Source organism: Panthera pardus, unplaced genomic scaffold, assembly GCF_024362965.1.
Source record: "Panthera pardus isolate Hobbes unplaced genomic scaffold, ASM2436296v1 HiC_scaffold_13, whole genome shotgun sequence".
NCBI lineage: Eukaryota > Metazoa > Chordata > Mammalia > Carnivora > Felidae > Panthera > Panthera pardus.
The window spans coordinates 188,617,789-188,634,145 of record NW_026526688.1 but is presented as its reverse complement, the minus strand read 5'-3'; the positions used below and the strand labels follow the sequence as shown (position 1 = coordinate 188,634,145).

The window sequence follows — 16,357 nt, the reverse complement described above, 5'->3', positions numbered from 1 at the left end:
CATTTAATCTAAACCTTTCACGGAACAGGAGATTTTTAAAATGTGTTTCCCAAAAAGTGAGATTGCAAGAGAAGATGATTTCAATAGTGTTTTCTTCTTGGAGAGGAAGATAACAGACATCTCACCCACCACATGCCTGTGCTAATGTGATAGCATACTGAACCAAGAGGATATGAGGGAAGAGATAATGGAAATTATATTTTTGGTTTATTTCCATATGCATAAAGGTGGCACTGTTTTCTCTCTCCTGTGTGAAAATAACACTACTGAACTAATGCTATCAGGGCAGGTGCATACTTTTGTATTTTTTAAAGTTTATTTTATTTATTTATTTTGAGAGCGAGAGTAAAGAAGGGGCAGAGAGAGAGGGAGAGAGAGAGAGAGAATCATGAAATCATGACCCGAGGCAAAATCAAGAGTCCGATGCTTAACCAACTGAGCCACCCAGGCGCCCCTATTGTGTTTTTAATTGCACTGATGTATTTATATGTATTCATTAAACCTTCACACATATCCCCCAACATACAGACACACACACTCATACACACACACACAGTCCTCTTTGGGATTGATGGTATGCATTTCCATGAGAACTGACTGAAGTTAAGTGCAGGCAATGGTCATGGAATGCATCCACATAGACTAGTTAACCTCTGAGGGGATCGACCCCGTGACACTTGCATCACTAACATCAGATCCTTACCACCTAAGATCACAACCCATAGTCCCACTCTGAAGTTGGACGATCTCACCACAGCTCTCAATGAGATGGTCTCCTGTTGCATTCTTGAACATTATATGATGATGCAGATTTCTGTTTTATTCACGGAAGAGAAATACATATAGATATGTGACCAATATTTTTTGTACAAAATCTACTGTTATATTAAGGCATGTAAATAAGTGAACTAAAAATAACAAGGTATCAGTTTCTTATGTTTTTAAATTAATTTTCAGGTCCCGTGGATGTCAATATTCTAGCTAAATGTAATCCCTGCTTATCAAATCCGTGTAAAAATGATGGCACCTGTAACAATGACCCAGTTGACTTTTATCGCTGCACATGTCCGTATGGTTTCAAGGTAAGTAGAAACTTTTAAGGGAGACATCATCTGAAAACATAGCTTTCTTCGGTGGGTCCTCGTCATTCTATTGTGTTTTCTCTATGTACTGAGATCTGCTTTGTTTACACTTGACTTTACTTGGCCATTCCTTCTCCAGGGGCAGGACTGTGATGTTCCTATTCATGCATGCATCAGTAACCCATGTAAACATGGAGGAACTTGCCAGTTAAAGGAAGGAGAAAAAGATGGATTCTGGTAGGTCACTGGACTCTAATATTCTGTCTGAAGCATTGGAACAAGAATAACTAAGCAAACATTCATTTTCCTTTTCAAATCAAAGGGTGTTATTCCTAAAAGAATGCCAGAAATGTGTTCACCAGAACAATATGCATTCGTCCTTCTCAGAGATATTGTAATATGAAAAACAAACGTTACAGTATTCCCAACTCGGGATGCTATAAAATCAAGAATTTTTAAACATATGCACATGCATGCGTTATGATTCATATAGTCAGATTAGGTCAAGACAGAGTAGTAGCTCTATTATGCTAATTAATAGCCAATAGTCTCCTACTTCAAGATGCATATTCATCTGTTTTGTGTATTGCTTTCACAGACAGTGTGTAATGATAAGACGTAGGTCCCACTGGAACAGAAAATTAATGATTCATTTCCAGGCCACAAAATGAGTAGACAAACATGCTGTGAACATTTTTAATCTGGAGTTATTTAATCATACAGTACAATTACTTCAGATGTACTTCATGAATTATGAAATAGAGTTCTTATAATGACAGTAATAATTTCACATAAGAATGTTAATCTACTACATAGCTTGTTAGAAATATCACTTTTTACAGTAAGTATTCTTCATTTCTGCATTCTCTTATGAAATGGTCTCTTTTTTCAGTAAGACTTTACTCAAAGATTATCCTGATACCTATTGAAAATAAATGTACAATATTTTATGTCATTGAAAAATATTGTATTTGTTGAGACTTAAAGAGAACATTTACATTTTATAATGACAAGGAAGATGTAATTTTATTTTCAGATTTTTTTTTTTTTTTTTTTTTTTTTTTTTTTTTTTGCTTTGAGATATGGAAGACATTACTGCTAGGATATAAAGTGTTGTAATTTTTTTTTCTTTATTTTATTTAATGTCTATTTACCTTTGAGAGAGAGAAAGAGAGAGAGCATGAGCGGCGCAGGGGCAGAGAGAGAGGGAGACACAAAATTCAAAGCAGCCTCTAGGCTCTGAGCTGTCAGCACAGAGCCCTACATGGGGCTCTAATTCATGGACCTCAGGCTCATGACCTGAGCTGAGTGGGACATTTAACCAACTAAGCCACCCAGGTGCCAGAAAGTGGTGTAATTTTTAAAGTCAGAACCGGGGCTTCTGGGTGGCTTAGTGTGTTAAGTATCTGACTTCGGCTCAGGTCATGATCTCATGGTTCATAGGTTTGAGCCCCGCATTGCGCTCGTTGCTGACAGCTCAGAGTCTGGAGCCTGCTTCAGGTTCTGTGCTAGCTGTTTCTCTGTCCCTCCCCTGCTCACGCTCTCTCCCCCTCTCTCTCTCTCAAAACTAAATAAACATTAAAAAAAATTTAATGTCAGACCCAGTTGCTCCTCATTAATGAGCAAAGAAGCATGAATCGTTTTATTAGAGCACAACTTGAGATCAATGTATCTAGGGCTGTAAACCTTGCTTGTGTTTTAGACCTGCAAATACATTGGATATATTGACTTATAGGACTATGGGGCTGTTTGCCATCTTGCAGCCGGCAAAGCTTCTCTTTTTTCAAATTGTTTCTGATTTGGGGGATACTACTTTAAACTCATGCCTACTACATGTCTTTTAAAAGTACTTTAAAGTTTAATTTCTTAACAGTTAAAATGTCTGTAATGGATGAGGATGTTTAGCTTTTTTCAGTATTTAGACTATATAGTTCTAAATGCACCAAGGACGTGCTTTTTTGTTCTGTTTTATTTTCGGTTTTTGTTTTTTGTTTTTTTTTTTTGGTCTTTTCTCCCCTGGTGTTCAGGTGTATTTGTGCTGATGGATTTGAAGGAGAAAATTGTGAAGTCAATGTTGATGACTGTGAAGATAACGATTGTGAAAATAACTCTACGTGCGTCGATGGAATTAACAACTACACGTGCCTTTGCCCACCTGAGTACACAGGTAAGGAGAAGCGAAAATGCTGTGCCATCAGTAGTGTACCTGTTTGAAAGCATCAGTGGCCCTGTGTCGTATGCATATAGTAAGCATTGTATTATTCCATAACCGGTAGGTGTTTTGAAAATTAGATGTAATGTGAATAACAGACAAAAATGGTTTGGATCAACCAAATAAAAGATGCAGCAAGTTCAAACCACAGACATCTACATACAGTCATGCTACCCAGCAAAAGTTACCATTCTGAAGCTTTTATTCCCACAACTGTAAAGCATTTTGACGTAAAGCACCTCTCCTATGCAAACCAACCCACCAATACATATGGAAAAGAGGCCACTTTTTCACAGTCAAAACACAATTAAGCATTTGAGATTACTTGTGTCCCTAGGTGTTTCTTCACTAGTGAGTGCTTTCCTCTAGTAACTCCTGTCCTTCAAAATAAAACAGAATCAGGAAGATATTGAGCACATTGGATAATCTCATGATTATCGCCTTTTTCCTGACGTTTCGTATCTTAAGGTGATAAATTTCATAACTCTGTCTGAACTGATAAACTTCCCTGCACAAACCAATTTGCTATAAAGGCAACGTCAAGTTTCGGCTAACCCTGTTATGTCAATATATCTGTTTTGATGGATTTTTGTGGCTATGAATAAGAAGTGAAATAGTTGCTATCTCGTTTCCTTAATAAACCACTTAGTTTTAAAGTTGATGGAGAAAAGAGAATGTTACACATTCAATTTACAAGGAAAGATGGGGAAGTAGATTCTGTGACTCTGTTCAAAGTTACCATTTTCATTTTGATGGGCATTTTTCATTAACTATGTATTTCCATATGATTCAATACATAGTTAAGAATATCAGAGGATAAGATAACTGGGTAGATGACTGAGGTTAACATCTCTAAACATGAAAAGATGAGAGCACATCTGTATGATTCACTTTCCCAGAGACTTGTCAGGGTAGCCTTGAAATGTAAGCTTTATGGAATACTCAAACTTTGCATTTCAATAAGTACTTTTCCTGATGGGAAAATGCTAGATAAAATACAAGCATTCTATTTTGACATCCCAGATTTGTTTGAGTGCCTTTGAACCTGCCTTTTCCATATTTGTTTGTTTTGGGTTTTTTTTTTCACACCAGTGAAGCATCTGATGTCATATAGTGTAATATACTAAGTTTCCAGTAGGAATTTGAACATGTTGTATCATAATTGTTCTATTACATATATGCAGCCTTGGACCCCTTAGTGACTAGTTTGAATTCTTTGATATTTCACATTAATAAAGGATAGCAAATATATTCAACAAGTACCCATTCTAAAATGGTTGGGAAGTGTAGGTGCTACATAGCTTTGACATTCACACTAATATTACTTGTGTCACACCTCAGAGAGTTGCCAATGGCCTGCATGCACAGACAGATCCTGGGGCCCTTGGAGCTACCCTGAGAATTTGAGTTTTCTTGGCTGAGCTAACTTAGACTTGAACAAGAAGCCCGATGTTTGCACTAAAATCTGTTACCTAGTACCTTCTTAGGAGAGAGAAGTTCTGTTTTCCTCTCATTGTTCTAATCATTATCTTAAGGGCTTAATTTTGGAAGCCTCTTGAAACTAACCTCCACTTGACCAGGCTAAACTAGACCTAAGCATTTCAAGCACATTTGGATTATTAGCCAGTGTGCTCCTGAGCACAGAGACCAAGAATTTATCTATATGCCCTGATGAAAACTGAGGCTTGAAAGCACTTTGTATTCAGGTTCTTAGATGCCTTTTTTATGATACTTTACAGAAGGTGGCAAACTCTTCTCAGTTGGTTTGGAGAGGGGTCCACCAGCTTTGGCTTTAGATTTGCTGTATCTTATTTCTCACCCATTTCTTTTGAGTCTTCACCTTACCTTCTCTCCCAAGCTTCCTTCCTGTACCTTCTCTTCTTGATCACGTTTTCTCCATCCTAAGTGATCCAGTTCACTGCAACTTCCTCTAGAAGTGTTATGAAGCCTCATTTTCCCCGTGTCAGATCTCTTTTTATGAAACACATCAAAAAACCCCAAAGTTTAGCAAAACCACTTTTTAGCCAAAATGTGACATCTATAAAGGCCATCATGTGGGAACCTGCCATGACTGTCCAGAATCACAGTTCTCAGCAAGAACTGAGACTCTTAGATGTTTTTAGTCATAGCTATTGCAAATACTGGTTTGCCTTAATTTGGGCAAAGAATTAACAAAAATACTGAACTCAGTAGAAAGCTCACAGTGTACAAAACATGGAGATATTACCACTGTCACTGGGCTGGGTCTTGGGGACAACAAGGAGTTTGACAGTTGGCATTAGAGCAGATATCTAAACTGGGCACATACTCACCCATTAGCTGTAGTATTTTGGTCCACATGTGAAGTGAGCTCATTTACAAAATATCAAGCAACCATCTGCAGATTTTGAAATGAGTGGCACATAAGTGGCCTTTAATTATAGGAAGTATAAATTGGACTCTAGAGCTTCATATCACACTTCATCCAAGCCTGCAGTTAGGGAGGATTTTTTTTTTTTAATAATGTGGCTATATTGTTTCAGATTTAAGTTTGGAATCTGATTAATGAGTACGAGACCTGGGAAGAGAAACCGTGCTGTGCTCAGGGAATATAATCATGTTGTCATTGTTTAAAAATCACTCAAGTCAGAAGTTGCTTTTCTGTTTGGAGATGTTTTACTCTGTACCCCCAGAGGCAAACAATGAGAAAGTGAACTGGTTAGTAGGAACAAATAAAACTTCATGGGAAAAGGTTGTAAATTATTATGGTGAAAGGCTTTACCTTTAGCACCTGTGTCAAGACTCAGAAATGGACATCACGTTGCTAACGGAGGAAATTCAAAGACCCGAAAGCAGTCTGACAGAGAACTTACTGTGTGATGGGTAGGCTGTACGATAGAATGAACTGCCATTGGGAAATTAAATTTATTTAAGCCCTTGTGACCAAAACACCACAGTAAATAGTGATTGATTTATTAGAGGAGAAAACTCTCCGTTCTTTCCTGCTGCAGGGATTGACAACATAATTTTTAAGGGTCAATATTGTTTTTTATTATCTAATCTTTGCAACACTTTCCCCACCTGGGTTACCAAAACTATTCTTTTCTACCTAACTCAAGCCATCCTCTGTCCTTCTAGTTGCATAATATGACTGTTGCTTGCTAGTATTTTTCAGAGGATTAATTTTTGGAAATTTTAATTCACTGTGATTTTAAATTAAATTTTAAGGATTTTAAATTTAAATGCTAAGGATTCAGGAAGTAGGACTCTGGAATAATTAAATAATTTAAAAATTCAGTCTGGGGTGTTAATTTCAGCTTGCAAAATTGTTTTTGTTTTTAATCATTATTATATCCTTCCTAAAAAGAGTGCATATCTTGGAGGTAAATTTTTATGGAATTCCTCAAGTTATAAATTAGAAAGTATATTAGCTCAAAACCTAGAAAAATGAAAATTGTGTATATAGCATCCCTGCAAAGCTGAAAAACTTGACACTTATTCTCAAGCTCTGGTATGAACTTAGTTGTTTGAATCGAAAAATATGTTTTCGCATGTTTCCTAAGAGTCAGAACCCTGGATCAGCTACGTCAAGACTATGCTTCCTCACACTATTCTCATGGGACCATATACAAAGATGACACAAAGTTGGTCTCAGTATAAACCATGGTATTACTTAATGGGATGACATCAGTTCAGGAAATGAAAGCTTCCATACAAATTGGGCATGTAAGGACTTAGAAAGTATTTTGTGGAAAATATTCAGACCATTTTAGCTTTTCCATTTTGTGCCATTATTTCTTCATTTTCCGAACCTCCGATGCCCACACACAAACCATGAAGTGCACGTCTTAAAAAGTAAACCTGCTGGTTGTTAAATGAACTCGTTGAGATGCAGACCTCTCGCTGCCTGGGATGGCATTTACCTTTTGCCTCATTTACTCCATGTTTGTGCGTGTGGCCCTGCCGTAGGTAAGAAATCTGAGCCTTGCTTTACTTTGCTCTCACCCTTGGCTTCTCTGTTAATGCCGCACATTGGCTTCGTGTGCTCTGCTGTTGTATTGCAATGTAAAAAGTCTTTTGTCTCTTCTGTCTTTGTCGCTGCCAGCTGCTAATCTGAATGAGGTGGAAAAAGGTTAGTTGCCTTTTAAGTCTACTATGATTTTCATTTTAGTTTCCCTTTTTTCTTTTAAAGCTACACAGATGTTATTGTGTGTACACGGTAAAAAGACTGTTGACAAAATCTGAAACCAGTATCTCAAATCAGTCATTCAGACCCTTGCCATACACATAGCTATGCCAAACACTGTAAAAAGGGCATCTGAAGTGCACTTCACCAATTTCCAGAAGGCTCTGAAAGAAATTCTCGGAAGAAGGGGTGGCTAAAAAGAAAGATGAATGTTTTCTACTTCCTACTTGTCTGTATGCTTTTACTCTTTAAAGATACCACAAACATGAATTACTTTTACAATGAAAAACATAGGTCATTCAGTACAGAGATAGGGTGTAGATATAAAAATTTTTTAATAGTGGGAATTTTCCCATGACATTAAACTAACACCTTTAGTAATTTGAAACATGTAAAATACTGGAAGATGTTTGTATTTATTAAAACATTTTATGAAATAAATATTACAAAGCCCAAGAGGTTGATTTTGAGAGTCACATTGTCAAACACAGTATAAAATGTCATAACTACTAGGCAGTATTTTTATTTATTTATTTATTTATTTTTTTTTTAGCGTTTATTTATTTTTGAGACAAAGAGAGACAAAGCATGAACGGGGGAGGGTCAGAGAGAGGGAGACACAGAATCTGAAACAGGCTCCAGGCTCTGAGCTGTCAGCACAGAGCCCGACGCGGGGCTCGAACTCACGGACCATGAGATCATGACCTGGGCCGAAGTCGGCCGCTTAACCGACTGAGCCACCCAGGCGCCCCTACTAGGCAGTGTTTTTAAAGCATAAAAACACCTATATCTAATCATAGACATCAATATGGTCCAAATAGATCCCCCAAAACATCAGGGCCCAGGAAAGGAAGTCCTAGAGTAATTAGGGTGATAGGCATTTCTGGAGAATTATCATGAAATCTTCGTGAAATTTTAGCTTGAAGATTCAGAATTATTACTAATAACATTGGATTTTTACTCATTCAGCTGATTGGACGTTTTCAAGTGTCATGTGTAGGCACAGTGTCCTAAAAGCACAATATGTGCTTGTCTTGACATTTCTGATTATATGTGAAACATTTGCAGTAGGATGATAGGGCTAACATAGAATGCATTATATAGCAGCTCTCTTTGTCTCTGCTTGCTAAGGACTCCATTGTTTTTTCTGTTGCATTATTCAGGTGATATGCTGTGTTTGGTCACTTACTCTTACTACGTACAGAGTTAAGTTGAAAAACATGAAAAAAAAATGGCTTCATATTTTAGAATGTTAAAATATAGCCTGTGCAGCTCTCTGAAGATTAACGAATCCAATAACATCCTTGATCAGATGTCATCTTTTCTTTTTAAAAGTACTAAAGTAATTGGTGGTCTGGGGCAGGGATGTTTAATGTTTGCTTCTATCTCAGAGTAATAATAGCAATTGTTCTGTTATAGGAATATACCATAAATAGTTATATATACTCTCAGGAACAAGGTTGGCAGTGTGATAGTATTTTAAATCACCATGTGGTTTCCTGTGTTGACTAAATTTCATGCTTATGTTTATAAAAGATGCCTTCTCTTTCCAAGAATCTCCTGCTGAGTGAATTTGCTTTGAAAAGCACTCAAACTTTGCTCTATTTTTTAACCCAAAACTTCACAAGAAATTAAATTTCAACTTCTTTATAGCAGACAGCAACTTTCTTAAATAAAAAGAAGCTCCATAATTAGGTGACATATTGTTAATTGAAAAGAACGCTGTAGATGTGAACAATAAAAATTTAAGCAATAACTTGTATAAAAGATGAGAAAACACTTACCCGAGGATGCACACCTTATAAGTAGGGATCTGAATGCAAACCAATGTCTAACTGACCCCAAGGCATGCACTGGGATTTGGGGTGGGGAGGCTTCCACTGGAATCAATTCCTTCGTATCTGCTGCTATCTTCCAGGCCTGGAACTATTTCCCATCACTCAGTGGCTCTGCCTAATTGTTTGTGATAAACAAGCTTTTCTTCTGCTGTCTCTTCAGTTCTCTGTACATAAGTGTCTTTCATGTGCATTTGAAAAGAATAAAGCTGTAGCCACAAAATTCAAATGAAGGCAAACAATCTATTTTATCTACAAGTTAAAAAAAAAAAAGACAGTGCCTAATCAATGCCTGCAAAACTATTTCCCCTGATTTTTAGGCTACCTCCTTCCATATAAGGCAGGTGGGGTACTGATGAATTTTTGTAGCTAAGGGGAAAAGTTCAGATTTCTTATCCTTATAGTTAATATTATCAACTCTGGGATCTCTGGCAGTCTTTTTTTTTTTTTTTTTTCTTTCTTTCTGGGAAACAAGGATAATGACATCTGTCCCACCTCACATCCATGCCTGAGAATAACATGGAAGAATGTATGGAACAACACCTTACAGTGTTAAATATCTATACTCCAGAAACCTCAGGGGCTGCCATTCCTAATGGCATTAAGAATCCTTAAGGGAATTTTGATAAAGAAATTCCTACCTAAAGTAGATTATATGCATAATATATTCTTCCCATATTTTCCAGTACTTTCTTTCTTTTTTTTTTTTCAACTCTTTCTCTATATACATTACATGATTTGGTTAGTTTCTGCATTACAAAATTTACATGTTCTTTACATACCTCTATATTTTCTGATCTCCACAATTTGTGTATTACTTTATTTTTTATTTTTATTTATTTATTTTTTAATATAATTTATTGTTTGGGGGTAGACTCCTGTGATTCATCGCTTACATACAACACCCAGTGCTCATCCCAACAAGTGCCCTCCTCAATGTTTATAGCACCTCTTTCAACAATAGCCAAATTATGGAAAGAGCCCAAATGTCCATCAACTGATGAATGGATAAAGTACTGTCTTCAAATTATTATTTTGTAATTCTGTTTTCCATGCACATTTCAAATGGAAAGACTTCAGAAATAAGTCTCTGGTTCTCTTTACCCACTTGACTTGAAGTATAAGGAAATAATGAATGCTGAAGAGCTCTTGGATTTGACTGGGTTTTTTTTCTTTTTTTTTTTAGGTTTTGTTATATTTTTTAAATTTTTATGAACCTTAATAATAGTGATTGCCTGTTATTAATTCTGCCTCAAGATGTTTAAGGTCTTTGTTTCAAGATCAGTATAGTTGCAATCACGCTTGCAGTCTGTTTTTTGTTTGTTGGGTGGTTTTTGGTTGTTTTGTTTTTGTTTTTTGGTTCTCTTATTTCATCTTATTTTATTTTTAATTTTTTTCTTTCACTATTTTTTTTAATATAATTTATTGTCAAGTTGACTAACATACAGTGTGTACAGTGTGCTCTTGGTTTGGGGGCTCAATTCCCGTTATTCTGCAGTCTGTTTTAATAGAGAGAATACTCTGGCAGCCTAACAAGATTGTGTGGTTTGCTTTCATCTTCCTACCTTTCAACACCAGGTCCTACTTGCTCTTTAGTTAGTAGGCAAGGCTCACTGAGCCCAAAACAACAGTTTAACTTAACCAAGCCTTATTCAATCTAGTTTGGATTTATTTATCTTGAATATAAGTGTTAAATATTTCTAAGGTTTCAGTAGTTGTTGGGATTGGCCACATTATTTGACACCAGTGTTCTAAAGAGGAAGTACTGAAAAATACCTCCTTTTCTGTTTATTTTCAGGGGAGGTAAATTTTTCATTTTAAAAACTCAAAAGATGTTTAAAAATACCTTATGCTGGACACTGTGCTAAGCATCAAACGTGACTTTTTTAAATGCATAAAACATCTACTAGGCAAACTCTTTGGCTTTGATTCTGTACTTCAAGTTCAAATTGGGTCAGTTATTTCACCAGTACAAAGCATCCTCTCTCATATCCCAAGAAAGTGGACAGCATAATATGGTTCCTTTACTAGTTGATAAGTGAAGATAATCTTTTTCTGAATGAAGACTAATCAAGCTTTCTGGCAAACAAAACATGATGGAGCAACCCCTTTCGTATTATTTGGAACAAAAGCGAGAACAGAAGATGATTTTCCTTGTTTGAAATATCTTATCCAAATGTATAGAGTATTTTCCTGAGCCTTCCTACTTTGAAGTATGATTCACTTTATCTCATGATGTTACTTTGTGGCAATGTATACCTTCTGCCCATGGTCCATTTTGCATACCTTTTGCACTCAAAGGACATTTATCAGTGACTATTGGATCTTCAAGAATTCACAAGCCCTCAATATCTTTTCATTATATTTCTGTACAAACCAGTGGATTTAATTAAGTTTAGAGAAGTGGGAATGATCTGAGTACTTTATTCATCATATTTTAGAGGTCAGTGGACTTTCTAATTGATAGGACAGATTTCAGTATAGTGAGCACAAATAAGAAAGCATCATATTATTAAAAAGGATCCTCAGGAAGAGTTGGCTCTTTGAAAAAAATTAGAAGAAATAACAGCACACTCTTAGTGATGAATACAGTCAATTATTACCATCACCATTGATAAGGATACTGAATATTCAGATCAGAGACTGGGCATCTGTTCATGTTAATATGCTCTGGTGCCTGGGATTATAACCTTAAGCAGAAGATGTAACAAAGAGAGCTGGACTGGTTCTGCAAAAGAGGAGAAAATAGAAATGTTTTTCCTGCAGGTGTAGTTCAATTAACAGGTCCTGGGATGACTCCCAGAATCCCATCAACTGTGTCCACCCTCTTCTCAGTTTATCCATCTCCTTGCTACACTGAAAGATCTGTAAGAGGAGAGAGAATGTGTTTTTTTTTAAATAGGAATAAAGAACAAATGGGAAATATACAAATTTTTATAGGAATTGGATGGAATTTTAAAATTTTGGTAATGAGAAACATTCAGATCCTTTTATCTTCCCTTTCTCAAACATGTCACTTAAGTACTGACACTCACACTCCTACCATTCCTGAGTTCATCCTGTCTGTTTCCAATTGGAACCGTCATTATTTGGCAGATGAGATTATACAGATACCAGAGAGTCCACCAGGCTGTGCATCCAGTCCCGCCTGCAAAAGCAATCCCTCAGGCTGGGATCTCAGAACACAAATCTGCTACTGATTTTCCTTATTCTCTGTTCTGCCTTAGGTTGTTCTTCATATCTCTGGGTCTCCTTCATTAATGTGTTTAAAGGTTTTTGTTGTTGTTTTTTGTTTGTTGTTTTTTTTTTTCCCTTGCGGCACTTGGGTGGTTCAGTTGGTTGAGCGTCAGACTTCGGCTCAGGTCATGATCTCACAGTTCGTGGGTTTGAGCCCCGCATCAGGCTCTGTGCTGACAGCTCAGAGCCTGGAGCCTGTTTCAGATTCTGTTTCTGCCTCTCCCTCTCTGCCCCTCCCCCATTCTCACTCTGTCTCTGTGTGTCTCTCTCTCTTTCAAAAATAAACATTAAAAAAAAATTAAAGTTTTTTTTCCCTTGAAAAGCAATCAAATAAGTGCCATCTTTCACATTTTTCGGCAGCCATCGAGCATCTAGTTTGTGCCAGGCAACTTGCAGGTTACCGTTTTGGATACCTTCCCTTGCTGCACCAGTTCAAATAAGATAAAATGGTTACCAATCATTCAGGATTTTCCTGAGCCAAGCAAGAACTCAAAATGCAAATATTTGAACAATGATGCGCTTGACCCCCCAAAACTCTGTGTCCTGGGGATTCTATAAGGAATTCAACTAGATTTCCTCCCCTGTCACAAGTATATGTGAGAGTGTCATAACAGATTAAGTTTAACACCAGAATTCTGGTTCAGTTATTCAGATTGCTGTCATAAGTTCCTTTGCTATTATTGTCAATATTAATGATCCTTTTGCATTTAAAAAAAAAAAAAAAACTCGTTTGGTAAGAATTTATAAATAGGAACAAGAACAGCCTGCAGTTGCAGCCCCAGAACCCTCCTCTCCCCCTTCATACACCCAGGATTCCCAGAACGGACTCTGAGATTGTTTTTTCTGTCTCAGAGAAAAAAGAAACTAAATCTGATTATGTTAGCAAAAAACTAGCAACGGTTAAGTGTTCCAGCAATGCTGTGTACCCATATCTAAAACTGGTTTTCTTGTAGACATCCTCAACCTGCATTTATAACCTATAATTTAACTTTTGAAAATAGAAATGAGATACTTAATAATTCAAATGTACTTTTTCCTATTGCTTTATTGGTATAAAACGGAAATGTTTTTTGAAGTTTATTTATTTATTTTGAGAAAGAGAGAGTGCGAGCAGGGGAAGGGTAGAGAGAGAGGGAGAATTTCAAGCAGGCTCCATGCTGCCAGTGCATAGCCTGACCCTGGGCCCAAACCCACAAAACTGAGATCATGACCTGAGCTGAAATCAAGAGTCAGATGCTCAATCAACTGAGCCATCCAGGTGCCCCTAAAACAGATGAATAGTTTGGGGGCACCTGGGTGGCTCAGTTGGTTGCGTGTCTGACTTCCGCTCAGGTCATGATCTCAGAGTTCGTGAGTTCAAGCCCTGCGTCAGGCTCTGTGCTGGCAGCTAGGAACCTGGAGCCTGCTTCAGATTCTCTGCCCGTTTCTCTGTCCCCATTTCTCTGCCCCTTCCCTGCTCATGCTCTGTCTCTCTCTGTCTCTAAAAGATGAATAAACGTTAAAAAAACAATTTTTTTTTAATTTCTTTTTTTTAACATTTATTTATTTTTGAGACAGAGAGAGACAGAGCATGAACGGGGGAGGCACAGAGAGAGACACAGAATCGGAAGCAGGCTCCAGGCTCTGAGCCATCAGCCCAGAGCCCGACGCGGGGCTCGAACTCACGGACCGCGAGATCGTGACCTGAGCTGAAGTCGGAGGCTCAACCGACTGAGCCACCCAGGCGCCCCAAAAAAACAATTTTTTTTAAACAGATGAATATTTTAAGCAGAGTGAGTTGAAGTTGAAAAATTTCAGAAATCCTAATCCAGGGACCAAATAACAACCTTGTTTCTGCTCAGCGGTCCTTGAGGTCTGAACAAGCCTAGGTGACACCTGCTGCTGCCCAGATTTCTTGGCAGGCAGACGTCAACTAATTGTACCCCCTACCCCTCCCACCCCGATAACTCTTCAAAAATGTCTTCTTAGTTTACTTTACCAAGACGAAAAATCCCATCAGGGGTACTAATGAATTGGGGACTGTGTAGTAAAGTTTTTAATCCAGTTTCTAAGCCAGGATGCTGTCCATATTTTTTAAGTCATTTTTTTGAAAAAATACCTATTTTTGAGAGAGAATGCACAAGCAGGGAAGGGGCAGAGAGGGAGGGAGAGAAACAATCAGGCTCTCCACAGAGCCTGACATAGGGTTTGATCCCACCAACCAGAACCATGAGATCATGACCTGAGCCAAAATCAAGAGTCAGATGTGTAACCAAATGAGCCACCCAGGTGCCCCCAGTATGCTGTCCATATTTTAGTCACTAAATGAAACCCAAGGAATACTGGAAAATTAGGAGTCTTTTTTTCTTCTGTAATTTTTCCAGACTGTAACTTCTCCAGAGTAAGGACTTTATCATGCATTATCATGCATGTCCTTGAATCATTTTGTGGTTCTATCTCAAAATATTTCTTCTCAACATTTTATTATGAAAATTATTAAACTAAAGCAGCTTTGTATTTTGGTCAAATAAGAAATTCTCACACCAGGGTACATGTAAACTAATCCAATTATTAGTAGTTGATTTCCTTTTACACTATTCTTATTAGTTTCAGGAAACATTAATGTTAACTCCCACAAAATATATAGTATCTTCATTATTCATTGATTTGCCAAAGAATCACTGTGGATAAAATTTTTCAACAATGTCCTGAGTTAAACCAGTATTTTTTAAGAAAAGGCATATTTAAGAAATTTGAACGTGTGGGGGAAATGTAAATTATGATTAGTGACAAGATTCAACACAGGCATCCTCCACTTATCATGAGCTTTGATGTCTTTGACATAATTTAATAAAAACATTGATTATTATTTTTAAGTAATAATAATATAGATACTTGGTAGTTATTATTAGTTGTTGCTTTCATTCAAAGTTCAAGCCCATCTCCCAATTCGTTGTAAAGTTGATGAAATAAGACATTGGACTCACTTTTCTCCCTCTCTACAAACACAGTAGTTTGGGATTCCCTTGGCCCTTGTCACCTTTGATACCCTAAAAGGAGGAGAACCTTCATTACCATCTGGGCAGCCTTCCCTGTTAGCGAGACCCTAACTGTTAACAGCAGTTCCTCTTGGAGAGAAGCCCAAGGAACTGGTCCAAATTCACCCAGACACAGTGCTTTGCAGGGAGACTTCCAGCCCCGCAGCAAGTGTGGAGCCCACCTACTCTGCTGTGCTCTGCTGGACCTTGACTCTTTTGCAGTGCAGAGGTCATGGTCATGGGTTCCTCCCTCTCCTTGTGCATCACTTATTCCAGAATCTGTTAGAGAATCTCAGAGACCTAAAAGAAAATTTTAGGACAAGGAGAGGACAGCCACATGAAATGAAATAGGAATGCAAAAAGATAGGGGTCAAAAATAAAAAATGAAATATGGCATAAATTGAAAGTTTTATCCCCACTATAATTCTCTAATGATTTAGCATTTACCACCTATATTGGTTTGCTGTTACTGCTGTAACAAAGTACCACATAGTGGGTGGCTTAAACAACAGAAATTTAGTGACTCATGGTTCTGGAGGCTAAAAATCTGAAATTAAGGTGTCTGCAGGGTTGGTTCCTTTTGACCGTTCTGAGGGAACAATCCATGTGGGCCTTTCTCCTTGACCTGTGGGGCCATCTTTTCCCTGTGTCTCTTCAATCTTTCCTCTATGCCATGTGTTTCTTTCTTATAAGAACATCAGCCATAATGGATTAGGGCCCACCCTAATGATTTCATTTTAATTTCATTATCTCTGCAAAGATCCTGTCTCTAAATAAGATCACATTCTGAGCTACCGGAGTATTCCAAC

General features: G+C 37.5%; 1 protein-coding gene across 9 annotated transcripts in view; it reads left to right on the top strand.

The window, feature by feature from the left end:
• The window catches only part of SLIT2 (slit guidance ligand 2), a 375,202-nt gene that overhangs the window by 321,346 nt on the left and 37,499 nt on the right, over positions 1–16,357 (top strand). For 6 of the 9 annotated variants that reach the window (XM_053901653.1, XM_019453603.2, XM_053901651.1 and 3 more), the window contains 4 exons: positions 958–1,082; positions 1,222–1,319; positions 3,110–3,249; positions 7,379–7,405. In XM_053901653.1, the coding sequence (XP_053757628.1) occupies positions 958–1,082; positions 1,222–1,319; positions 3,110–3,249; positions 7,379–7,405 (390 nt within the window). The remainder of the gene's footprint in view (positions 1–957; positions 1,083–1,221; positions 1,320–3,109; positions 3,250–7,378; positions 7,406–16,357) is intronic. The other 3 variants (XM_053901649.1, XM_019453611.2, XM_019453613.2) reach the window with 1 other exon arrangement.